The sequence below is a fragment of the Kogia breviceps genome, chromosome X, assembly GCF_026419965.1.
Source record: "Kogia breviceps isolate mKogBre1 chromosome X, mKogBre1 haplotype 1, whole genome shotgun sequence".
Lineage (NCBI taxonomy): Eukaryota > Metazoa > Chordata > Mammalia > Artiodactyla > Physeteridae > Kogia > Kogia breviceps.
Genome location: NC_081330.1, coordinates 24,912,559 through 24,939,698, shown reverse-complemented (window position 1 = coordinate 24,939,698; position 27,140 = coordinate 24,912,559). Strand labels below are relative to the sequence as shown.

Sequence of the window (27,140 nt, the reverse complement as noted above, 5' to 3'; positions counted from 1 at the left end):
GAACAAAATTTTCCCTGATTAAAACTTACCCATCTTCTGTCCCATTCTCCACTAATTGCATAGACTAATCCACGATAATATGATGATAGATGTTGAAGTAAAATGTTACATTTTGACCAAGCCTCCTGAAGAAAGCTCAGAGGATAATTCCAATAGTAAGAATTTCTAGGGCGGGCCAGTGAGGATGGTTTTGTTTGCTTTGATTATTTTGGTGGGGGGGGGGGGTACAGACAAACCTTTTATTGGTAAAAGGGAAGAGCTTTGATCTCTGGATCTAAACTCCTGAGCCCCACTAGCCATTTATATGAAGACAATAATAAATATTATCTCATGGCCCCTTGCCTTATGGGTAATCAGCTCCACAGAATGGCTATGTCTATATTAAATTTGCTAAACTCGTAGTGCGTAGTGCTTGTTTACTAGCTAGCACCTAATCATTTCTCTTCAAATATGTAAAGGTTTTCGACTCTGTGTTTCTCCCATGACATCACCTTACATCAGTGTTTTTCAACCTTGACCGCACATTGTAATCGCCTGGAGAGACTTTTAAAATACATATGTCTGGGTCCCACCTCTCAGGTTCTGATTTCTTTGGTCTTGGCTGGGTCTGAGCATGAGAAGATTTTTTAAAGATCCCAGGTGATTCTAAGGTACAGGCAAGGCTGGGAACCACTTGCCTTAAAGGAAATAGAGCAGTCTTCCACAGGTGTGCCCAGAAAGGCTCACAGGAGGACAATCAGGTAAGTACAATTATTACACCTAAGCAGGAACTGGCAAAAAGAAGGTATTTTTTCCCATGATTAAATAAATAATCCTGCTTTGAAGCCCGTATAGGCCTGAAGAGCATTATGCATGTACCATCATCACATGCCATCATGACGCATGGTGATACTGTCAACGTGTCACTTTTGTTTGATGTGTTAATTCCCTGACATCATTTACTTCCCTCTTTCATCAGCTGCACTGAAACCATTCCTCTTTCCAAGTAAAGATAAGGATTTCTTAAACTGAAATCCGGCCCCTCTGGGTCTGGATTGGTCTTTGTTTTGTAGATCACTCTCCGGGCGCATTGTTGGAGGGGTTTGGTGGTTCTTCACCCTGATCATAATTTCTTCCTATACGGCCAATCTCGCTGCTTTCCTGACTGTGGAGAGGATGGTTTCTCCCATAGAGAGTGCTGAAGACTTAGCTAAGCAGACTGAAATTGCATATGGGACCCTGGACTCCGGCTCAACAAAAGAATTTTTCAGAGTAAGTGCTTTACAGTTAATTGGGCGTGCTGGATTTTATTTCATCATCTGCTCACAAAGGCAGATTCACAGTGTTTTAGGGGAGGATCGGGGAAACGGTGGGAATGTTATCAAAGCAGAGCATCTTAAATACAGAGCTACTTGCTTGGTGACCTAATTCATTGTCCTTTGAACTAAGGCTCGTGTGCGACATCACGGGGGGCATGTCAAGAGCACTGAGTTTGAACTCACAGGTTTGAATCCCAACCCTACCACAAAGTGATCGTCTGTCCTTGGGCAAGTCATTTAACTTCTGTCGGCCTTGGTCCCCTTACTTGAATAATGAGGGGATTGAACTAAATAATATCTATTCTCCTTTTGAGCTTTTACAAAAGCAGTGATTTTATGTCTCAGCAGTTCACAGAAGTTAGGTAATTAACTCTAAGCATCTGAGGAGTGATGAACTATAAAATTACATATTCTATTTTAGACATTGGTTTTCTATTGAAATGTATTACAGTTGTTTCAAGTATTCATGTACATGTTGATAATTCAATTTTCTGGGAAGCTGATAATTGTTTGAATTTCTTGAGTAGATTTACTTCCCCCTCACTACCCGCACATAGGCCAAATCTTGGTGGGGAAACAGCAAGTTGTTCACTAATAAAAGTAAAGTGTAAGTACCATCAAGGAGAAAGAAGAAAGGAGATCGGAGGAGAATATTATAGAAGGATAATATGATGAACAAAACCACTTTTACATAAAATACCAATATCTTTGTTCTGTAGCAACTGGTCTATAAGAAAGGCTACTGATGGAGTGTTTAAGAACTCACATGATTTTTCAGTTGCCCCAGCCAGGAAAATATGGTGGTTTCAGTGAGAAAATGGACCCATTCTATCCATACCACTGCCTGCTACCGTAACCCATGTAACTGGTTGTAGCAGTGATCAAGAAGCCACTTGTGTAGTAGGTAGAGAAGAAAAGTTTAGTCATTCTCTCCAACCAATAATCAAATTATTGGATGGCAGGTATAATTACTGACTTTTCCTCAAAGATCCACAGTAAACAAATGTTGGTTCTAAACCAGCTTGCTTTAAGAAATCAGTAAGAAACATATTTCTGCATGTATCATCATGGGATTTGTCCAGTTGTTTCATGGGAAAGCAGGAGGAGTGTGTTTCTTGAAATTATAGCAATTAACTAAAAACTGTTTTCATTCCCTGAAGGAAAAAGGGTTAATTCTGAGACCCTTTACAGAAATCTCATTGGCTCAGGATATCCCTATCTCACCTCTACCGCTATTTATCGAGCAGTTCATAATCTCCAACCGGGGACAGGGGCCTAGTACTAGAAGCATCAAAATGATATGAAGATCCTCTGGAACTAACCTGGCCTTGACCCTCACACATTGGCAGTTCCGGAAGCTTATCTGGGAATAATCCCCTGCCCTCGTGAAATCACTCACACATTTCAGGGCAGGAAGCCAGGGATTTCCATCTGCTGAGTATTCAGCACATAATCAGCTCCATGGAAATCTGGTTTAGTATCAACCTTCAGCAGAGCTTATGTTCACCAACCCAACAGGCATCAAGTTGCTAGAAGAAGTAATTGACCACCTAAGCTATCAAGACACCAGACTTGGACCCTCCAATTAGGGATACTTGTTCCACTGGAAAGCATATTTCCTTCAGCGATGATTGGAAGTTAGGAAGGTGTGCTTTAAATGGTAATCGATAGGTGGCATCAATTCCCATTAAGCTCTCAAAGGCCATTCATCCATATTGCAGGCAAAGGAGGCTCTCTGGGAAGATTTACTAACACAAAGGCTTGAAATTGTGACCAAGTAGTCATTGTCCCCATGCCCAGACCACATCCCCCACACATATTGTATCTTTCTCAAAAACCAGGAAAGCATCTATCAATCCATTCAATGATGGTTTCATTAAAGAGCATCTTATTACCAGAGCCAATCTGAATCAACATGCAATTCTGAACAAATCTATTGCCACATTCTAATTGGTTTGAGGTTTCCAATGCTCAGCAATTCCTAGTGACCTTTACAGCCAATGAGTAATTCGTATGGAAATGGAACTGTTCTGTTAATCTGATTAGAAAAGGAGCCAGATGTTTCTAGGTATAAAGAAGTGCAAATCATTTTCTAATTCCCGCACACCACTTTCCTTTTTCCTCCATTGGTTGCTAGTGACAGCAGGAAGGACTCTGGAGAAGTTCTTTAGGACAGCACAAAAAAGTTGATGATCTAAGAGTGGAACTGAGCGGTATAGGACAAGTAGCTCCTAGCCTGCTTGTACTGAAAAATGTTCTGTACACCCAACAAAGGGAATGCTTGGTATTCATAGAATACAGAGGGGCCCAACCAATTGGTCTCCAAGCCATCTGTCCTCTCAAAATCCTCTACTTTACCCCTCCTTGAACCCCATAAATCAGAGAAGGCAGCCAGCAAGAACACATCATCTCCTACTCAGGAACTTAACGGCCATAGCATGTCACTTTCCTCTCAGTCCTTCAAGATCTCAGGGCAATTTCAAGAGCAGTAACTCCTCCACATGCCAAAAAAAAAAAAAAAAACGAGGACCCCTGATGGCATGCCTTCTGAACTTTAGAGGATAAAACAAGATCACATGCAACATTTACAAACATAACATGAGCTCATTTCTTCCCATTCTCACTCCATATTAAAACCACAGGGACCAAGTAGTAACACCATGAAACAGCCCCCGGGGCCAGCCCTCTAGAGAAAAATAAATAAAAGAAAATTCTTTTCTAATTGCCCTGCAGATGTTTTTACTTGTCCTGGGTAAGGCTGCCATTAAAATGATGACATCTTTAAATGATTCTTTTCTCTCATTTTCTGAACTATCCTCGGCTGCTATCTTACAATCACATAAAGTCACTGGCACAGAGGGACCTGTTCCATCAGGAAAGGCAGGGAGGGACCAAACAAAATGCATGCAGCTGGAAGAGACATCTGAAATATTACCATCAACCCTCTTGACTTGAAAACTGATTTCCTTAGACAGCAGCTCCAAAACTAAAATGTCCCAACCAGAGGTGGAGGCACCCATGCTAAAAAACAAGTCGACAGCTTCATTGTCATTGCCCAGAGAAATGCCACTATGATTTGGAAAGCTACACCGAAACGATCATTCTCCACTAGGTTTGGAAATTTTTTTAAACATCTTTATTGGAGTATAATTCCTTTACAATGGTGTGTTAGTTTCTGCTTTACAACTAAGTGAATTAGGTTTTGAAATTTTAACCTGATGCAGATTCAGGTTAAAAAGTAGATCTGGGAAAAAAAGCAATTCCAAAATTCTCTCTGCCTTCAGACCCCTAGAAATATTAGAAGACCACTACGATGCTTGACTCTTTTTTTTTTAATGTTTTTATTGGAGTATAATTGTTTTACAATGGTGTGTTAGTTTCTGCTTTATAATGAAGTGAATTCTTTTCCAGATACTTGGCCATATCCCCACTGAAGATAGTTCAGGGTATAAAAGGATGTTGCTTTTTAAACTGAAGTATTAATGCTAATTTAAACCCCTTTAAGAAAATAAATATAAATGGAATGGGGAGAGACGTGCCTTGCTCCAGCACCCCAGGCAGGACAGAAAAACTGAACTTTATCTGGAGACCACCAAGGGAACTGCCCTGTCTTCCGAGTTGCAGACATTCTAAGCCACATGAAGCACAGTTGAATTACTCATGAAGAATGTTTTATCTCAATGCTGTTACTGTTGTCATGGCTCACTTTAACTTTTAAAGTTTTTTGAAATGCAGGCAGCAAAAAGAAGAGCCCTGCATTTCAAAAAAATTTATTTTGGGGGGAAGTAGTCCCTCCAAGAGCATGTAGATTCTCCGTATACATTCTGAATCCCTCTCTCTCTCTCTCTCTCTCTCTCACACACACACACACACACACACACACACACACACACACACACACATTTTCAATCAGACTTCACATTTCAACATTTATTGGTTATTTATTATAGGGCTTTTGAACTTTATGGGGAGAGAAGAACAATCTCCCCACAAATTCCCCTATGCTAGGTATGGTGACATTTGGACATGATTAAGAAAACTAACCATTAATCTTCAAGCTTTACTACAACAGACCTCCCTTACCCCTACCCATCCCCTCACCTTAGGAAACACATCAAAATATAAAAATGTTTTTGTTAAAAATTTTCTCAGCAAGTACCATGAAGAATTTGAGAGCTTGACACTGTACCCGGACAACTGCCACCACATTTAATTAGTTTGAAGACATACAGGATGTGACCGAATGCTTGCGGACACAGCCAACTACACACTAGGGAACACATAATAGCAGCAACAGGAGATGAGTTGATACCAGGGAATTGTAGGTCAGAGACATTTATTGTATGTATTACTTAACAATTTTAAAAAAGAAATTGCTTTTGAATTATTTACATGGCCCTTCTGATGCCGCCTTATCCTCCCCCAAACTCTTATTTTCCTAGGTCATATAATACATAACACAGCAAGGCTCATAGACCTCCAGGTTAAGACTGGAGGTAGAGCAGCAGGTCCAATGTGAGGGTGCTGAGGCCTGGCCACATGGTACATTCAGGCCGCTGTCAGCCCGTCCCATCCCTCAGCTGTCAGGGATCTGTGGTTTCCTGGCTCTTCCTTGCAGGCAAGTCTCAAGCTGGGTGGAAAGGACACTCCCCAAGGGAGTAGAGGTCGACCTGACAACTGGGAACACAACACACCTAATATCTGTCTCTGAGAGAATGGAGGAAATGTGGCAACAAAGACAGGCTAATAACAATGCCCTAGATTCTATTACTTATTCATCACTCTTTCAATAACTTCTTTCTAGGTGCCTACTATATGCCAAACTCCAGGCTAAGCACCGCAGAGCCACCATCTCCATAAACGAAATTAAACTTCTGCCTTTTGCCAAATCGCATGAAAATACTTAGATAGGTTTTTTCGCCATATTTGGAGGTTATCTGGGGGAACAGATTGACTTAAAATATAGGCATCTCAGAGAGCTAGATGATCATCCCTGCAGGGTAGCTGATGGTGTTTATTGCTATGGAGCGACTTCCCAGCATGGGCCAGTCTCTGGGTATGCTTCTCGGTGAACAAGAGTAGGGTTAATGATCCTCTGTAACCCCAGCAGGAAGGTCAGCTAAGTGATGAGCAAAACAGAAGTGGCCTCTACCCCCTAGGAGCTCACAATCTAGAGGGCTAGATTTTCAACACATATTCACATACATTACCATACTCTATTCACACGACAATCCTGCCACGGGACCAGAACAGGTATTATTACACCTCCTTCAGAGAGGAAACGCCTGAGGCAAGATGACCTTGTGACTTGCCGAAAGTCCCTCAGCTCAGTGGGGACAAGCTAGAATGCTGGGTCCAGATTGGGTCCTCTTCCCATTTCATCTCAGTGCCTTTCTGGTGTGAGTGTTCATGGAAACATGGGGTCCTATGCAAGAATCCAGCCTCTAGAACAGCGCATGTTAAGGCATCTGTATCATCTCCTGGTTGATCTTTATTTTTATTCCTCTTGATGGATCAATTAGAAAAGGAAACCGATACGCACTGTTAAATGACATTTTTCCACGCCCTGACAATCTCAAAAGGACCCAAGGTAAGAAGGCAAAGAAAAGGAAGGCGTCCATAAAACTCGAGTGAATGCCACAAACGCAGCAATCCACATCCACGGATGCCTTTCTTGTTTTTCGTTGGGTAAGGGTCATTTGGTCTCAGTTTCCTCATCTATCAAGGGAAATATTCCCTGCTCTACCTTCCTTATGGGTTTAGTTAGAAGATAATATCCGAAAAATCTCTTTAACGCTATGAAGGGTTCTACAAATCCCAGGAGACTTTTAAGAAAAGGGCCCAGCAATAGAGCAATTGAAGCATGGAGGCTGTCCAAATAAGGCTCTCTGGAGACATGAGGGAGGGGTATTTCTCAAAAATAAAAGAATATCTGCTTGCTCAATGGAAGAGAGGTGGGGTTTTTTTCTGGCTTTGGGGGGAGACAGAAAGCTCATTTATATCCTTCCCACATCCCCCTGATCCCATTCCTACCCGTTATAAAATATGACTACTGACCTCATCTCTTAGTCTATCTTTAGCCATTCCTTTGTGGTCTGCAGATTTGACAACTTCACCATGCACAGTTTAAAGCTGCCCTTAAAGACCACCTAGAAACTTCAGGTGCTTCCAAGGTGGCATGCAGACCATCTGCCCAAAGTAACCAACCATATGGATTTCATTAGCCTGTCTCCGTTAGTTTTCCCAGGTAGCCTACTTGCTTATGAGAGCCTTTCGCAGCTCAGAAAGCCTAAGGGGGTTAAGTCTTTCTTATCTTTGAGGCTGCCAAGTTTCTCAGACCACACCAAGATAATTAACATCACACAGAACTCCCAGATTTTTGTGAGAACTCTGCAACTCTCTTCCCTAGACGAACTCATCTCAGGACCTCACTTTCTTTTCTTGTCTGACAAAGTCAAATCACCTAATAGCCTTCCAATTAGAGGACACGGACTCATCTGTTCAATTAGACTTTCCTTGAGTTCACCTGGCAAGCCTGAGCAGGTTGATTATTTACAATTCCTTTTCATCACCATGAGAAGCCTAACTTGTTGACCATAAGGATCAACTAAAATTTCAACTTACTGAAACTCAACTCACAACAGCATTCAATTAACTAGAATGCTTGGTTGCACTCCGCTTTTGAAAGGAAAAGGAAACTCACAAAAACAAAATCTTGATGTGAATTTTTTTTCAAAAAGGCAGTAGCAGATGCCTGTGGTCAGGTTCATTCTAGTCTTCAACATCTACATTTTTAACCAGTGAATAAAGAAATATTCAGTGTCTACAGTACCAAGTTAGGCAACTGGGATACAGTAGGGGAAACATGACCGAATCCCTGCCTTCAAGGAGCTCACATCCTGTTGGAAGGAGAGAAACAGTAAGCATGTAAACAAATAGATGCATAAAATAATTTCAGGTACCAATAAGTGCTCTATGTATTATGATAGAAAATGACTTAGGACTGTTCTAAGTGGGAGCTTGGGAAGGAGGGGTTCAGGGAAAGTCTCTTTAAGGAGGTAATATTTAATTAAAGACCTGAATAAGAGTTAGCCATGTGAAAATATGGTGCAAGAGTATTCTAAACAGAAGGAATAAGAAATGCAAAGGTCCTGGGGCAAGAACAATCCTGGCATGTTTAAGGGACAGGAAGACAACCTGGGTGACTAAAGATTGGAATTACAGGGCTTCCCTGGTGGCGCAGTGGTTGAGAGTCCGCCTGCCGATGCAGGAGACACGGGTTCGTGCCCTGGTCCGGGAGGATCCCACATGCCGCGGAGCAACTAAGCCCGTGAGCCATGGCCGCTACGCCTGCGCGTCCGGAGCCTGTGCTCCGCAACGGGAGAGGCCACAACAGTGAGAGGCCCGCATACCGCAAAAAAAAAAAAAAAAAAAAAAAAAAAAAAAAAAAAAAAAGATTGGAATTACATGCTAGAGTTATAGTGATGGAGATTGCGTAAAGTGGCCAGGTTTAGGATATATTTTGGAGAGAGAGTCACAGAATTTGCTGATGAATTAGATAACATTTGTGAGCAAAGTGGAAGGGCTCAGATTTTTGGCCTTCCTTTTCAGTGGTCACTAATGAAATCTGTAAGTCCTACATTCGTTAAATGATCCAAGGATACTTGTAGTAACTGTAAACTGCAAACTATAGTAACAAAGTAAACTGTAATAACAAGGGCTGAAAAGGTACACTTACACTAGGGCTGGTTAGGGAATTTTTCCAAGTAAGAAAATAAGAAGCCTTAAGGTTAATCATCAAAAAATTGTAGAAGTCCAGAAGCCCCTAATGATTCATGCCTTGGCTGTGTCTTATTGCGGTCTTCTTAGAAGACGGTTTTATGGTAGGGGTATATTTTCACAGATGACTAACTCCACTTCGCAAAAACATAACTTTCTTTCTATTCCAGTTACTGGTACCTGATTTTTGCCACATGGCAGAAAAGATACACCCAGATAAGTTCAGGCAAATTTAGTGATTTCCTAGTCATTTCAGGATTTTTCACTCCCTCTTCATGGGATAATATCCAAGTTCCAGAGACTTTACATGATAAGAGATAGCCATGTGAAAATGTATCATGGCATCCGGGGCAGCCATCTAACCCCAGATCCTCAGGATCATTTCCAGGCATCCATTGAGCTGTACCACCCCGTTTGGATGTCAAGCAGTCTTTCCCCTCCACACTGACATTGGCTGCATCATTCCCCTCTTCCAGGCCACAAGACCTCTGCAGACCAACTAACCCTGCACTTATTTCAGCTCGCGATCTCTCTCTCTCTCTTTCTCTCTCTTTCTCTCTCCCTCTCTCTCCCCCTCCCTCTCTCTCTCCCCCACCCCTGCTTGCACTGTTATAGGGCTATTGGAATAGTCTCCTTCTCTCCTTCCACCAGTCGAGGACAGCGCCTTCCTCCTAGAGATCTCATAGATCTCACGTAACCATTGCTATTCTACAACGCCAGCACCGAGCTAGACATGGGCTGTTCTCTTCAATTTATCATCACTATGCTACACCCTGGGAAGTAAGGCCTCGTTACTTCTGCCCTGGGAGTCCCATCCTCCCTCCCCCTTTTGGAGAGCTGGGGTTGGGGGTGGGAGATGGGGGGCAGGGCACAGAGACCTTTCGCAGAGTCGTATAGCCCAGTCTGACTTGCCTTGTACTCCTCTCTGCCTCAGCTCTTTTTTTTTTTTTTTTGCGGTATGCGGGCCTCTCACTGTTGTGGCCTCTCCCGTTGCGGAGCACAGGCTCCGGACGCACAGGCCCAGCGGCCATGGCTCACGGGCTTAGTTGCTCCGCGGCACGTGGGATCTTCCCGGACCAGGGCACGAACCCGCGTCCCCCGCATCGGCAGGCGGATTCTCAACCACTGCGCCACCAGGGAAGCCCTCTGCCTCAGCTCTTATCTGGCTTCCTAGGGTAGTTAGTCTGGCTCTTTATCCATCTGCTTTCTTTCTTTTTTTTTTTTTTTAAACATCTTTATTGGAGTATAATTGCTCTACAGTGGTGTGTTAGTTTCTGCTTTACAACAAAGTGAATCAGTTATACATATACATATGTTCCCATATCTCTTCCCTCTTGCGTCTCCCTCCCTCCCACCCTCCCTATCCCACCCCTCTAGGTGGTCACAAAACACCGAGCTGATCTCCCTGTGCTGTGCAGCTGCTTCCCACTAGCTATCCACCCTACGTTTGGTAGTGTATATATGTCCCTGCCACTCTCTCACTTCGTCCCAGCTTACCCTTCCCCCTCCCCATATCCTCAAGTCCATGCTCTAGTAGGTCTGTGTTTTATTCCCGTCCTACCCCTAGTCTCTTCATGACATTTTTTTCTTAGATTCCATATATATGTGTTAGCATATGGTATTTGTTTTTTATTTGCTTTCCAATTTATTGAGTATGGCATAAACTTCATATTTCCCTCTAAAGGGAATTAGAATTTGGAAACTCAAAAACCTTTCTTTTTTATCAGAAAGCTTGGTTCTTACTAATTTAAAACTTGGCTTTCAAGATAGTGTTGTCTCTGCTATGACTTTTTAAAACAGTTTAATTAAGATTCAATTCACCCATTTAAAAGGTACCGTTCAATGAGTGTTGGTATATTATGTTATTAATGTTTAAAAATTATAATAAAATATATAGGGCTTCCCTGGTGGCGCAGTGGTTGAGAATCCTCCTGCCGATGCAGGGGACACGGGTTCGTGCCCCGGTCCGGGAAGATCCCACATGCCGCGGAGCGGCTGGGCCCGTGAGCCATGGCCGCTGAGCCTGTGCGTCCGGAGCCTGTGCTCCGCAACGGGAGAGGCCACAACAGTGAGAGGCCCGCGTACCACAAAAAAAAAAAAAAATATATATATATATATATATATAAAACATAAAATTTGCCATTTTTAAGTATGCAATTCAGTGGCACTGATTACACTTACAATGTTGTGCAACCATCCCCACTGTCTATTTCCAAAACATTTTCATCACCTCAAACAGAAACTCTGTAACCTTTAGTCAATAACTTTCCATTCCCCTACAACTTCCCCTTCCCCCACTCCCTCGGCCCCTAGTAGCCACTATTCTACTTTCCATTTCTATGAATCTGTATGGAATCATGCAATATTTGTCTTTTTGTGTCTGGCTTATTTCACTTAGCACAATGTCTTCAGGGTTCATCCATATTATAGCATGTGTCAGAACTTCATTCCTTTTTATGGCTGAATTTATCTATCTATACCACATTTTGCTTATCCATTCATCTTTTTTTAAAAAATATCTTTATTGGAGTATAATTGCTTTACTATGTTGTGTTAGTTTCTGCTCTATAACAAAGTGAATCAGCTATACGTATACATATATCCCCAGATCTCCTCCCTCTTGCGTCTCCCTCCCACCCTCCCTACCCCACCCCTCTAGGTGGTCACAAAGCACCGAGCTGATCTCCCTGTGCTATGCAGCTGCTCATCCATTCATCTTTTAATGGACACTTGGGTTGTTTACATCTTTTGGCTATTGTAAATAATGCTGCAATGAACACTGATGTACAAACCTCTGTTCAAGTCCCTGCTTTTAATTCCTTTTGGTATATACCTAGGAATGGAATTGCTGGATCATATGCCAGCTCTATTATTTTCTGCTCTAAGTTTTTGAAAGTCTGTTTTGAAAGAAAAGGTGAGGGAATTTTCTGTTCCATTGAAATTTTCTTCCTAATCTTCTCTTAGGCCATGGATGCCCCCATCCCAATAGGAAGATCACTGGGTGCCTGGTATTGGGGACAGAACTTTAGTTAATATCACAAAGTTTTATCTTGATACATGACTGAAGTTGAGAGGGAGGTATGCTATGTATGTATGTGTTGAAAAAGACCTAAATTCCTATCTATACCGCACACCACACATATGTACAGAGGGCCCTGGATATTTTAGCTACTGATTTCAGCTTGGTGCAAAATCTTAGAGGAGCATGCTTCCTCTTTCTGTGCTTGGGCTACAATTCTGATACCCCAGCAAGACTGCACTAGAATGCACTAGAATGCAGGTGAATGAAACCCATCGCCCTCCTGTTCTAAATGGTTTAGAATGTTACCTGTCTGAAGGGAGGGATTTGGATAGAGATGATCTATGGTATTTTTCTTTCCAGTTCTGATTGTAAGTATTTGTTTGTATGTTATCCCCAAAACTGATCTCCTATGTGTACACTCTCTGGTGTCCTAAATGAAGAAGTTCCTGAAAGTAATTAGCTGCTATGCTTAGAGGAACCTGCATTCCGGAACTGATTCTTACTTCCTACTTTTATCAAAATTCTTATGTGATCACAGCCTGATTTATTTCGCTCTCAGTTTAATTTCCATGAGTCTGTGGTCTGGATTATAGACTATTTCTGGTATCATATAGTAACATTGATTTTCCCAGCTCACTGGATAAAGAACTCTGTCCTAGACACTCTGGGAATGAATAGGAGATGCCACCCAAACCCCTGAGTTCAGTATGCAGATAATAAAGGAGTCAGGTGACTTAGTCAGGAAAGGTTTCTGGAAAAGGGGGCATCTTAAAAATATCTGGAGGGAAAATAGAATTCAAAAATAGTTCAAAGGATATGTAAGAATGTATTTGTAACCAAAACAACAAGACAGACCATGACCTTATATCATGTTAAACTGTGGCCACTATTGACTGAAGAACTGTTAGTTCTCCCTAGTGTTCACACTACGATTTGTTTGCACAAAATAGTGTATGTATATGTGTTTGGGGTGGGGTGGGAGTTTAGGATGAAAAAAAACAGTTTCCAAGAAAAAATCATTGCCTTGAAACAACACTATCATAGTAGAAATCAATAGACTGCCAAGGGTAAATTGGAAATCACTGCTTAAGGCCAGGGTGCTCTGAGCACTGTCTTATTTCTAGTTTCATAATTTACATCTCACACGTGAAAATGGGGTTCATTAAAAAGAACATCAAAGAACACCTTGCTTTCTCTGAAGAATACTTTACTTCTTTTAAATGAGTTTGAGGAACCAGTGTTGAAAAGCAAAATCCATCTATGCTTTGGCAAATAATATCAAATTGAACTGTAAGAACCTTTCATCTTTAAAAACAACCCCATGAGGGGCTTCCCTGGTGGCGCAGTGGTTGAGAGTCCGCCCGCCGATGCGGGGGACGCGGGTTCGTGCCCCGGTCCGGGAGGATCCCACGTGTCGCGGAGCGGCTGGGCCCGTGAGCCATGGCCGCTGAGCCTGCGCGTCCGGAGCCTGTGCTCCGCAACGGGAGAGGCCACAACAGTGAGAGGCCCGCGTACCGAAAAAAAAAATGATATTAGACGTTATTTCATCTAAAATAAACAGCCCCTTTCCTGATGTGGTAGTATTAATAGGGTAATCATGAAGATAATCATATTAAAGCCCCTTTACACAAAATTTTGCAGTTTGATTTCAAAATATTTGTATCTTGTCCCTTTCCTCCAGTCACACACACACACGTGCAGGTGCACACATGTACACGCCCCACAACTTGGGTAATTGTGATGAGCAAATAATTAAAGTTTATTATATATGGAAGTACCAGGGGGTAAACTGGCCAGATCCTGAAGAACACTTTTGCTTTATTTTCTTGGCCTGGGGTTTCAGCCAATTATACAGACAAGAAGGTTGAGAATAACATGGTCAATGATTGAGGAGAAATATAAATAAATTCAAGGAGGCTTGGATATATTCATGCAAAATGGATCCATAGAAAGTTGTTAAAGGTAAAGGACACGTCCAGATTTTTAGAGTTGACATCAAGAGGACAAACATGGCTTCTCATAGTTCTCTACTGGTCTTGCCTTAAAACATTTCTATCTGGAATTGCCCAAAGAGCTGACCTATGAGGACTGGTCTGCAATTTTTTACAAGATTGTTTCCCCCATCACAAGAATTGAGACTATTCAGCCTGAAGAAAATATGCAGGAGTAGAATATATTAGGATTATCTTCAAATATTTGAGGGGTAGAAACTTTGAAGATGGATTGTACTTCTTCTGTGGGGCCCTAAGGGATAGAACCAAAATCAAAGGGTGGCTATTACAGGGATAGAGATTTTAGCTCATTGTAAAAAGAACATTCTAATAAAGGAATACAAAAATAGATTGGGCTGTCTCCAGAGATAGTGAGCTGTTCATCTTTGAAGGGCTATAGGCCAGGAATAGGCAAATGGCCACTTGTCAGAGATGTTCAGTAGGGGACTCAGTAATCTGATGAATGACTACACTAGACCAGTGTCTTCTACCACTGGTTGCACAGAAAATCATTTGGGGAGCTATTTTAAAACACAGATTATTGGTTCTCACACGTCCCCCGCCAAGATGCTTATTCCATAGGTTCCATTAACGTGCATTTTTAAACAAGCACCCCCAAGTGATTGCAACACAAATGACTAAGAGCCACTCTTTGAAGAACATTTGACAATACAACGTATCAGAGGATTTCTGCTTTGACGATTTGGATTTGCTTTTTTTTTTTTTTTTCTATTAATCCTATGTGAAAGATGCAGGGAAGAGGCTAGAGGCTGGGCCTGTGGGACAGAGGGAAGTCTGAACAGAAGTATCTTGAGAGTGGTCACAGCTGATGGCTGAGTTGTAGCCTCCTCCTCTGAGCGTTCCTGTTGGGGTGGGAGAGAAAGGAGAAACCTTCCTCTGATCAACAGGGACCAATGGGAAATGACTGTTTCGGGGACTGGAGTCTGAGGTTGAGTTGGCACTGAGAATTGAGGGTGCCCCAAGTGCAGGGAAGCTCAAGTAGAGGTATCGGGCTGGAGACTAGGGTCAATAAAAGTCCAAGAAAACTAAAAGCGGTACACACTGCTATATTTAAAATAAAATCCCTTTCCATGAAAAAAAAAAGAAGAAGAAAATTAAAAGGAAGAGTGAAATGAGACTGCAGGGGAATAATACCCAGAAGCCTTGAAGTGTTTACAATTTTGACCTAATTTTTTTTCCTATGATCCATATGACACCATTCCTTTTCCATTGCTCAGCTACAGGATGGGGCCTGGGTGACTAGGACTCTTGGGTTAATGTCTTTAGGGACCCTTCAGCAAGCCGCACGATTCAAACTTCCCATCCTATAGGACTGGAGGTGGCCAGGTCCAAGTGTCGGTTATCAGTGGAGATTTCCAATCAGGATGTCCTAGGTTGTGGTTAAGAAGAATTTCTTAGGAAAAAAATGGGACGGAAGTACTAGGCTAGGAGCTGGAAACTCCTACCCTTTAGAGAGAAGCTCTCTCCTAATTTCCTTTAACTGCCCTTGCCTCCCTTTCTCTTTCCTTCTTTTACTTGCTGGGTCTTGGGTGGTCAGGGCTACTGCATTAATGCTTTTACAGAGGCTTCAGAGAACCTCTTGCCTCAAATGTCCCTACCTGGAAGAACTTAGGTGAACATCCCTAGGTGCTAGTCAGCATGGAAAAACAAAGGCAATAGAACCTGGAAAGAAGGAGGGGCACAAAAAATTTCATAAGGAGAAAGAAAACAATAGGACAGAAGGCAGAGATTGCTCAGGAGCTTGAAATCTGCCAACGTGACAGAAGCTGTCCTACCAGCCCTTCTTCTAACTTTCCCCCATTTGACCTGCAGGGTCTCAGGTGGCCAGGACTGCGGTTTCAGTGTTTTTACAGAGGCTTCCAGGAATCCCAAGCTTCAAAATTCCCCAATCTAGAGGACAGTAGGTAGACATACAGAAGAGCTGGGCTTCACATGGGGAAGTTCAAGTATTAAAATATGGCTGGTATTTACAATAGCCAAGACATGGAAACAACCTACATGTCCATCTACAGATGAATGGATAAGGAAGATGTGGTACAGATATACAATGCAATACTACTTAGCCAATAAAAAAGAACTAAACAATGCCATTTGCAACAACATGGACGGACCTAGAGATATCATACTAAGTGAAGTCAGCCAGACAGAGGAAAGACAAATATTATATCACTTATATGTGGAATCTAAAGACATAATACAAAAGAACTTATTTACAAAACAGAAAGAGACCCAAAGACATAGAAAAGCATATGGTTACCAAAGGGGAAAGGGGGGATTAACATATACACACTACCATATATAAAATATATAACCAACAAGGACCTACTGTATAGCACAGGGAACTATACTCAATATTTTGTAATAACTTATAAGGGAAAAGAATCTGAAAAAGACTATTATATATGTAACGAATATTTTATATATATATATATATATATATATATATATATAAAACTGAATCACTGTGCTGTATACCTGAAACTAACATAACACTGTAAATCAACTATATTTCAAGTGTGTGTGTGTATATATATATATATATATATATATATATACACACACACACATATACATATAGTTGGAAGCTATGGGCAAGAGAAATGTCCTTTAAAATGAGAAGGGGCAGGATGAGAAATTACAACAAGAGCTTTGAGCTCTTGGACACTAGCCAAAGCTCTCTCCTCCTATAACATTACCCCTCTCTTCCCTCCCTCTTGGTCCTTTTCCATGCCTTTTATTATGAGGCCGCTGTACTGGGTTACTGCTCTTCAGAGGCTTCAGGGAGCCTCATGGCTCAAAGGTCCCAACTTAGCTGGGTAGACATGAACCCGGCCACCAGGAACGGCTCAAAAATGAAGAGGACATAAATGCTATCAGGAAGAGGAATGTATTCTAAAATTGGTACAGAGGGAAAAGACAAACCTTGGGTCAGGAAAATCCCGCCCTGCAGCCGGAAGCACTTTTCTCATGTACCACTCCCTATTCCTTACCCTGTTCCCTTTCCCCATTTTACCTGCTGGGACTGGGCATCGGGCAACCAATGTAATTGCATTCATTTCTTACGAAGGCATTAGGGAGACCGGGTGTTCAGCCTTCCCCACGTAGGAAACTCGTTGAATGGCCAGCCCCAAGTACCCGGATGGCAGGGTGCCGCCTCCTGAGAGTAAGTGGAGGTGATGGGTGAGGGGAATTTGAGCTGGACCCATCCTTTTAGTATATCTACCAAGGAGGGTTAGTGAGAGCTTATCTTTCTAGGAAAGAGTGGTGTAGTAAACATTTATAACCAGACTGAAACGCTGGCTCCTGAGTCCTTAAAGAAGGAAGTGAGATGGCTGTGATCTTTCCTCCCTCCCTCCTTTTGTTAATTCTACAATGCCATTGCCATTTTTTTTTTTTTTTTTTTTTGCGGTACGCGGGCCTCCCACTGCTGTGGCCTCCCCCGCCGCGGAGCACAGGCTCCGGACGCGCAGGCTCAGCGGCCATGGCTCACGGGCCCAGCCGCTCCGCGGCACGTGGGATCCTCCCGGACCAGGGCACGAACCCGTGTCCCCTGCATCGGCAGGCGGACCCTCAACCACTGCGCCACCAGGGAAGCCCAACCATTGCCATTTTTACATGCTATGGGCATTAGGTAAACACAAGTGTGAGGCACCAGGGTGGTAGTGGGGAACATTCCAATTCCCAAGCAGGACAGAAACGCTTTCCAGCCCCGAGGCCAGATTGCTCAGCCTTCATCCACAGCATCGGTTATAGAGGCAGTTGATCAAGTGCAAGCTGTGGGCATTGATTAGACTCACACAGGGTTAAGCTGGTGTGGGGAACTGTTAACAAGGTAGGTAGAGTTTTCCCCAACACAAATATTTGCAATGCTAACAAATACTTAAGAGGAACCATTCCTTCTTTCTAACCTCCTCTGGGGTGCCATCATCTCCCCAATAGAAATGTGGATCCCGATTGCTACAGAAAAGAGAACCCTTGCTGAAGAGTCATTTCTCTTTTTTATGAAGACCAGATCAGTTTGGGTAAGGCTAGTGTCTGATCTTTTTCCACTCTGTTCCACTAGGACCCTTGCTGTTACCATGGATACCTCTTCCAGTGGCACTGATGGGACGCAGCATATTATGCCTTATATCAGGACTTCCCACCTTGAACCACTTTGGACTGGCTGTTTTGTCTTCCCAGGCAATTACTGGGCTTGCCCTTCTGCCAGCCCAGAGATTAACAAGGACTAGTTAAAACCATTTGTCATCTTTAAGGCTTCCCTTTTATTCCAAAACCTTTGGGTACAAAACACAGCTGGACCCTACCTTAAGTAACCCATATACCAGAAAATTCACAACTGATAAAAGCAATAAATAGTAATTCCTCACATCAGAAACATATTCGTTCCTGGAAAACAGAGATCTCCCCTGTGCCTTTTGGTGTTTACAGATCATTAACTGCTTGTCAGAGAAACCTAAGAGGAAGGCTTTCAGAAATAAACATAAAACAGCCCATGCATCGATAGAGAAATAAAAGTTGATTTTCAAAACTGAATCTAATTCATGGCACAGATTTTTCTAGGAATTTATCTGCTACATGATGGAAGGCATGCTCTTAATGTAGGCAAAGCGGCGCAAACCGGGGGAAGGAAAGTTCAAAGGCATTGGAAAACTTACTTGTTGAGGTTGAGCCATTCTACGCAGGTATAGTTACAGCATTCCAGAAGCCTGGTAGCTAATCTTGGAGTCTCCCTTACAGACATCAGTCATTTTTCAATAATGTGAGTCCATGTCTTCCTAACGCCGTACTATATATTCAGCATGTCCCATGTTGCCAGCGCAGAAATGATGAGAAACTTTAAAAGTTCTGCAGTCCCTGATTTTGTGTTTAAATTTGTAACCTTAATGTTGCATTAATGGCCTATTTTGCATATCCACTTGATTGTACCATCTTAAAGATTCATTTAAACCTGGGGAGGACAGCATGACTCCTACCTGCTTCTCATTAATAACATACTCTTCAGTGAGTGAATAATGAATGCCCTGGATAGAAATCAGTAGAAAGGCAGATTGCCATTAGGTGGAGAAGAGGGAGGAAAGCTACTTTGTCTACCACACCGACAAGCAATTTCAAGGCGGAAGGTAAAGAAAGCAGGCCTTAAAAAGAGAGGACTGTCTAGGAGGGTTCTTAATTAAATATTGCCTTGTCTTTACATGTAGGACTGTGACAGAAAAGTCCTTCTGATGGAAATTAAAAATTTGCAAATAACTTTTAAAATCCTAGGTTAATAGAAACAAGCCATTTAATTCTGAAGAAGAAAACCAGATATCTCTTAGCCACAGATTAGCCTTAAGAACTCTGAAAAGACATATGGATCTGCATAAGCATTCTTAATTTGTTGTGTTAACTGCTGTTTGTAGCACCCTGGTGAGGATGGAGGTCCGGGAGGTACTGGGTAGTAAGCAGTCCAGCTGACGAAGGTCTGCCATTGGCTGATCAGAGTTGGAATAGAAGGCAGGCTGGAGAGTCTTCAAGGAATATACATAACTTCTTTCTAACGGAAAATATTTTTTCTTCTTTTTTTAAATTGAAGTATAGTTGATTTAGAATATTATGTTAGTCCCAGGTGTACAACATAGTGATTCAGTATTTTTACAGATTATACTCCATTAAAAGTTATTACAAGATAATGGCTATGTTTCCCTGTGCCGTACAATATATCCTTGTTGCTTATCTACTTTATACATAGTAGTTTATTCCCCTTAATCCCATGACCGCATCTTGCCCATCCCCCCTTCCCTCTCCCCACTGGTAAACACTAGTTTGCTCTCTGTATCTGTGAGTCTGTTTCTGTTTTATATATACATTCATTTGTATTCGTTTTTAGATTCCACATATAAGTGATAGCATATGGTATTTGTCTTTCACGTTCCGACTTACTTCACTTAGTATGACGATCTCTAGGTTCATCTGTGTTGCTGCAAATGGCATTATTCCATTCTTTTTCATGGCTGAGTAGTACTCCATTGTATATATAATATATACTACATCTTCTTTATCCATTCATCTGTTGATGGACAGTTGGGTTGCTTCCATGTCTTGGTTATTGTAAATAGTGCTGCTATGAAGATTTGGGGTGCGTGTATCTTTTTGAATTAGTGTTTTCATTTTTAAGGAAATACATAATTTTTTAAAGTATTATTGGCCTATTGACTTCTCTGAAATAGCAACAAATAATAACAGTCTTGCTTGAGATATAGAAGCCTGTCTTTAAGTTACTGTATTTCTTTGGTAATAAGGTCCCGGGAACTTAAGAGAAATGCATTTCAAACTAACAATTGTTAATAAATTATCCCACAGGCCACAGATTTCACGGGTTCTAGAAAATACATGAAATTTGGAAATGCAAACTAGGCTTTCCATTTCCCTTTACTCTTCTAAATCTTTTAGGATTCAACATGGCTTCCTTCTGCAATTTGACTATTGACCTTTACTGAATAGAAGTTCAAGTCTATCCTAAATTCAAGTGAGAAAGAAGACTATCAGAAATTCAAGTCAATTGAAATAATTGTCAGATTAAGTTTACTTTAGAGAGTTTTCTTGTTTTGGTTTTGTTTCTGTTCAATAGTCACAGTAAATACACAGGCCTGAAAATAAAACAACCTAGTTTTACGGATGATTTTTTTAAAAACAACAACTTTGCTGCAGCTCATGATTCCGTTTGCTTTTTTAAAAAATTTCTAATGAGTTTGATGTACAAATAAGCAATTTGGCAGCACTGGTTTCAGTGTAGGGCTTTTGGTATACCTCGGTTCAAGCCCCTGGTCACTGTATGACAGTAACCAAGCTGAATGACTGTAACTTTCAACCTAATTCCCCCAGTCTTAACTCTGTACCAAATGCTGGTCCCATCCTTCCTTTGGTGACTCAGAAAAGGCAAATTTATATCTGTGACCTTAATGTTACTATAACACAGTTTGAAAATGCTAGGCAGAGGCATTTGGAGTGAGTACTTGACAAAGTTATTTGGAATTTTTAGAGGAAAGCATCTCTGGAGATTCTAGCTCTTTCAATTTTGATTATATTCCATCTTTCTACCCATCTATCAGAGCTGACACAGGGAAGTACTATTTCTCAAAAACCAGGGGAAATTGTGAACGTTGTCACTTGTCTGCCCACTGCTGTTGTAATTCTTCCCTTGGAAAGGGGAATCGGAGAGTGGGAGTCCAAACAACTTAATGTAGCAACTCACAGAGCCAGGAAGAGAAAAATCAGGCTGGGTGGAAATTTAGGGAGCATACTCTATTTTTTTTGCACAAATATTTCCTTGGATAATGATCTTCTCTTTTAAAGAAAGTATGGTTCTCAGACAGCAATAAAAAGAATATATTCTTTCATGGTGTACCTAGACCCAGGAGTTCATTTATTTTCAATTTTGCACAAAGAGGATAAATTTAAAGGAAACAGTTCCTATGTACACCCAAGGGATTTTTGCCCATGCGAATAATATAGCTTACCCTTTTTCTAGAGGAGGCCTTCCATAAACACAGGCTGGGTAAACTATCCCAGAGTTACAGAGTAACCCTGAATAAGGCAGGAGTTATTCCCCCTCCTCCCCTGCACCTTGACCTAGGCTACAGCCAACCCCTCCAACTGGTGCAGGCAGGACTTCCATTTCATGCAGCCATCACTTCAATCATCAGGGAAAATAAGAAAAATATTGTGAAGCAGGCAAAACAGTTCTTGGTGCCCCTGCGCTGCCTTTTGGTACCTCTCTGCCTTCTCCTTTACTTAAGCTGTAGACCTGCACTATACAACATGGTGCCTACCACCCACATGTGACTATTTAAAGTAATTAAAATTAAATTTAGAATTCTGTTGCTTGGTGACACTAGCCATATTCCAAGTGTTCAACAGACATGTGTGGCTAGAAGCTACCATATTGGAAGGCACATAGAATATTTCAGAACGTGCTATTGGACAGGGTTTCTGACTGTTAGTTCCCTTTGCTTCTTGAGCATAAGGACCATGTCTTCCAATATCTTCATCCCCTACAGCAGTCTTCCACAGTGCCTGATACAACTATTGAATGAGGGAGAAACTTTACTAAGTTTCTAACTTAACTTTCTTAACTAAGTAACTCAGTGCTTACTATGTTGTCAAGAGCTATGCTCAATTCACTATAAGCAATCTCTCATTTCATCATTGCAAGAACACTATGAGGTGGGTCCTATTACCATCCTCATTTTCCAGATGAGGAAACTGAGACTCAGTGAGGTTAAATTATTTGCCCACAGTCGCACAGGTAATAAGAACCAAAGCCAAGTCTTTATAACTTCAGAACCTATGCTCTTAACCACTGCTCTGTGCACCCAAAGAAAACAAGTCGCTGAAAATGTCACTATAGACAAGCAAGCCTCTTGCACAGCAAGTGGTGCCTGGGTGGCTTCTCCACAGCCCTCATGCTGACCAAAGCAGAATAAAGACAGGTTGGGACCAAGGCCTGAGCATGAAGAATACGGGTGTAAAGTACGTTGATTTGTGTTTGAGTGTGCGTATCAAATTAAGTGGCTATCTGACTACTTCTCTAAATTAGGTAACAGTAAATTAGTAGTTTTATCTGCCATTTTGCCTATGGAGACCATTGCCTTGGTCCCCAGTGGTGAAGGTCAGTGAAACCTAATCATTTTGTGAAGTCACCTCCACATGCCGCACTTTCCAGAAGGTTCTATACCTTGAGTTTCTATACCACAGAGCTTGTGCCAGGACATGCAAATGCCAGAAAATCCATTTTCCTGTAGCTTTCACAGTCAGTGTGTTTGCCAGACAAAACCCCAGCCAGCCACGTTTTTTATTCAGCATAGCGCCTTTAGAAATAATACTTACCGGAAGACTCCTTGCATATCAAGAAGGAAAAGACTTAAATCTTAAACCCAACTGTTCAAAAATTGAGAGCCACAGGGGAGGGTGAAATGTGATTATATTGAAATTGAGCATTTTAGTAGCCCCATTTGGCCTTAAAAGGTATTCTCTGCTAAATACCTAGTGAATTAGCTTTGATTCTAGTCTGTGCCTCAGGGTAACACCTAATCTTGCCTGCCCTCCCCAAGAACTATCTTGATTCTCCTTCCCTCCAGTAGTCCTTTGGCACAAATTCTCTAACAAACCAAGTCATATAAATGTGGTGGTAATGGGTTGTGTGACCCTTCCATTCGCCATGATAGCATAATCTAATTTATTGAGGATTTACTACATGCCAGGAACTGTGATGAGTGCTTTAGATAAATCATCTCATTTAATAGTCTATCCCCATTTCAGAGATAATTATTAGAGTCTTAGAGAAATTTAAGTAATTTGTCTAAGTCAAATAAGGCATGATCTCTAGCGGTAGGATTTAGGGCCTTGTGACAGGCTAGTGGAGTATTATATAGTTGCCTTTTACCTCATAGCATATTGCACAGGCTTCAAAGTTGAGCCAAAGAAGATTAAAGCTATATAAAATCATGTCAAAATGACAGGTCAAAGAAGTAAACCTCAATCAATTCACGGACATTTTGGTTCATGTCGTCCTAGCAATTTCTCCACTGGAAGGCAGTATGGAGTAGTAGAAAAAGCACAGGCTTTGGAAGCCAACATACCTAGATTTGAGTACTAATTCTGCCACTTCGCATCTTTGCAACCTTGGAATTGCCACTTTACTTCTCTGAGGTGTGAAACGGGGTGGGAGGGAGACCAATGAGGACAGTGTAATTAAGAATATAGACTTTGGTGTCAAATGATCCGGGTTTAAATCTCAGCTACTCCAGTTAATATTTTCAGATAATTTATTCATCCAGTTAATATTTATTGAGTATATTCTATGTGACAGCCCTTGCACTCACTGCAGTGGATGAGACCAAAAACAAGAAATATGTAAATAACATGTTTCAGTTGGTGTTAAGTAAAATGGAAAAAAAAAAAAAAAAACAAGTAGGTAAGAAGACGTATTGTTGGGAGTGCTATTTCGTCTCAGCTGATGGAGGAAGACCTCTCTGCTGAAGTGACATTTGACCAGACACCGGAATGAAGTGAGGGGGCCAGCTACACAAATATGAGTTGGAGTAGGGGTGGGGAGAAATGCATTCAAGACGTTACAGCATGAGCAAAGGTCCTGACATGGGAATGTGCTTGGTAGGTTTGACGCTAAAGGCCCATGTGGCAGGAGTGAAGTGAGAGAGGGAAACAGTGCAAAGAGATGACAGCAGCAAAGACAACCCAGAGCCCGTTGTGATGGGTTTCTAAACCCTGGTAAGGACTTTGGATTTTATTCTATGTTTGATAGGAAGTCATTCTGAGGGCTTTGAGCAGAGGATGACATGATCCGATTTATGTGCAAAAGGATGCTGCAGACTGCTGGTGAGGGTGAAAGTTGAGGAGCAGGGAGACCACTTAAGAAATGAGTGCACGACTTCAAGTGAAAAGTGACTGGCTCGGACTAAGATGAAGGTGGTAAGAAGAGGTTGGATTTTGAATATATTTTGAAGATTGCACTGACAGGCTGTGGAATGTGCGACCAAAGAGAAAAGTCAGGGATGACTGCGAAGATTTTGGCCTGCACAACTGGAAGAATTGAATAGTAGCGCCATTTTCTCTGATGGAGAACCCTGGAGGCGTAGCAAGCGGGGGTGGGGAAGAAACAAGAGCTGCATTTTGGCCACGCTAAGTTGGAGATGCCTATGAGATCTCCAAGTGGGGATGTCAGGTAGACAGGTGGATAAATGAGCCTGGAGTTTAAAGAGGTCAGGGCTAGAAATTTTACCAGCTGTATCATCTGGAACCAGCAAATTAACTTCTATAAGCATCAGTTACCTCATCAATAAAATGGGGATAATATTTGTTTCACAGGGTCATTTTAAGGATTCTCAATAATGTATGTAATGTGTGAAGCACTGTTCCTGTACGTGTAAGTGCTTAATAAATGGTAGCCCTCTGTCAGTATTCATTGCAAATAACTGGCAGTTAGTTGTTGCTGTTGTAGAATCTTTGTTGATTGTTCTAAACCCAAGTTGAATGTTAGAATCACCTAGGAAGTTTTTTTTCAGTGTAGGCCCCACATCACGCAATTAAATCAGAATCACAGGAGCAGTGATCAGTAGCTTCCCAGGTATGTATTACCTACAGATAGAGAACAGATGAGCTGGCTTTAAGAGAACTCTTCAGATTAGTTCCAGCTCACCTTTTGGGAAACTAACTCTTCCAAAAAACTACTAAGTGGAAAATTTGGGCTCTTCTTGATATCCCTGAGCAAAATTGCTTCTTTTTTTCCGTTGCTTTTTTTTTTTTTTGGCTGTGTTGGGTCTTCGTCGCATGCAGGCTTTCTCTAGTGGTGAGCGTGGGCTACTCTTCATTGAGGTGCACGGGCTTCTCATTGCAGTGGCTTCTCTTGTTGCAGAGCACGGGCTCTAGGTGCATGGGCTTCAGTAGTTGTGGCACGTGGGCTCAGTAGTTGTGGCTCACGGGCTCTAGAGCGCAGGCTCAGCAGTTGTGATGCATGGACTTAGTTGTTCCGCGGCATGTGGGATCCTCCCGGACCAGGGCTTGAACCCGTGTCCCCTGCGTTGGCAGGCGGACTCCCAACCACCGCACCGTCAGGGAAGCCCTTTTCTGTTGCTTTTTTTCCCTTAGCATGAAAACAATTCTTGTTCTAAGGACCTGGAAGAAACAGCCACTGTGGAAACTCAAAAGACTGCAATTCCAGGATAGATTTTTCTCCTTGATAGAAGAGAATTTGTTCCTCTCATTTTCTAGGCTCTGCATTGTCAGGTTTGCCCTCTGCATTACAATTAATTGATTCAAGAATAATCAGAGTACTGAACTTCTCTTTTTAATATCTTACTGATAGAAAATAAAAACGCAGTTGGAAAGTGAAGTCCAGTTGGTCAAGGGTTATAGGCTCCGGATTGCTGAAGATGAAATTTCATTGACAGATAGAACTCCAGCAAGCTGAGGGAAATGGCCCTTCAGTGTTCGATAGTGATGGCAGCCCTAGAGCCCATCCATTGCTTGGGAGTCATGGAGTTTGAGAGTTTGCTCTAATTAGTAGTGAAGGGGTGTAGCGGGCACACATTCTCTGTAGCCACAGACTCTGCAATCTAAAGGTGAGGGTATGTAGTTTGCAAAGTCAGCTTTTCAACACACATGCACACACCTCTCCCTTAACCATTGATATGTCCATCACTGAAGCTATCATTCCTTTAGCTGTGTTTTGCTTTTTGCTGAAATGCAAGTTCTCCTGCAAGGGGATCACACTTTTGATTGTTTTCCATCGTTTATTCCTCAGTGCAGATGTTTCCAATCCTTTTCTGTGAGCAGGAGAGAGTAGGGGGAGGGCATCTTGTACCTGGTAAGGTAAATGGGGAAGAGGTGGTACTGCCCAGGTGGGGAAGTGACAAATGAAGTGTATCAGAAACAGTAAAAGTTAATTCAGTCTTGCTTGATAACAGCCCTAGTAGTACGTTTTTGTAGATTTTCATTCTCAAAATAAAGAGAAAAAAAATAACTTGTTGACTTCTTTTAAAAAGTGGGGCTTTCATGTGGGTTAAGGGCAAGACATCCTGGTCTCCAATCTCACATTTCAGGGAGGTATTAATAGAAATATCATGCCCCTTGAAGTTATGCTAAAGTATAGGCACCATTTCAAACCAAATTTATGTGGATATGGTCCAGCCCTAGCATGCAATTTACAACCACTACCTAACCCACCTGGGAACAGTGTGCTGTTTGCGAGCACAGACTCTGGAGTCTGCGTGAGTGAGTTCCCAGCTCCTTCACCTACTAGCTGTATGGCCTTGGGCAAGTTACTTAATTTCTCTGTTTCTGCACTTTGAAAATGGGATAATAATATAATCTATTTCATGGAGCTGTCATGAGTATTACATGAGTTAACACATGTAAAACCCCTAAAAGAGAGCCTAGAACAAAGTGTGAGCTCAATTAAATGTTAATTATTATTGTTTTGCCCACTTAATGGTGGCTTTATCAAAACCCATAAAACAGGGTTTCTCACCT

General features: G+C 41.8%; 1 protein-coding gene across 1 annotated transcript in view; it reads left to right on the top strand.

The window, feature by feature from the left end:
• The window catches only part of GRIA3 (glutamate ionotropic receptor AMPA type subunit 3), a 300,197-nt gene that overhangs the window by 239,857 nt on the left and 33,200 nt on the right, over positions 1–27,140 (top strand). Inside the window, 1 exon segment of the mRNA XM_059050062.2 lies at positions 1,053–1,251. Within this exon segment, the coding sequence (XP_058906045.1) occupies positions 1,053–1,251 (199 nt within the window).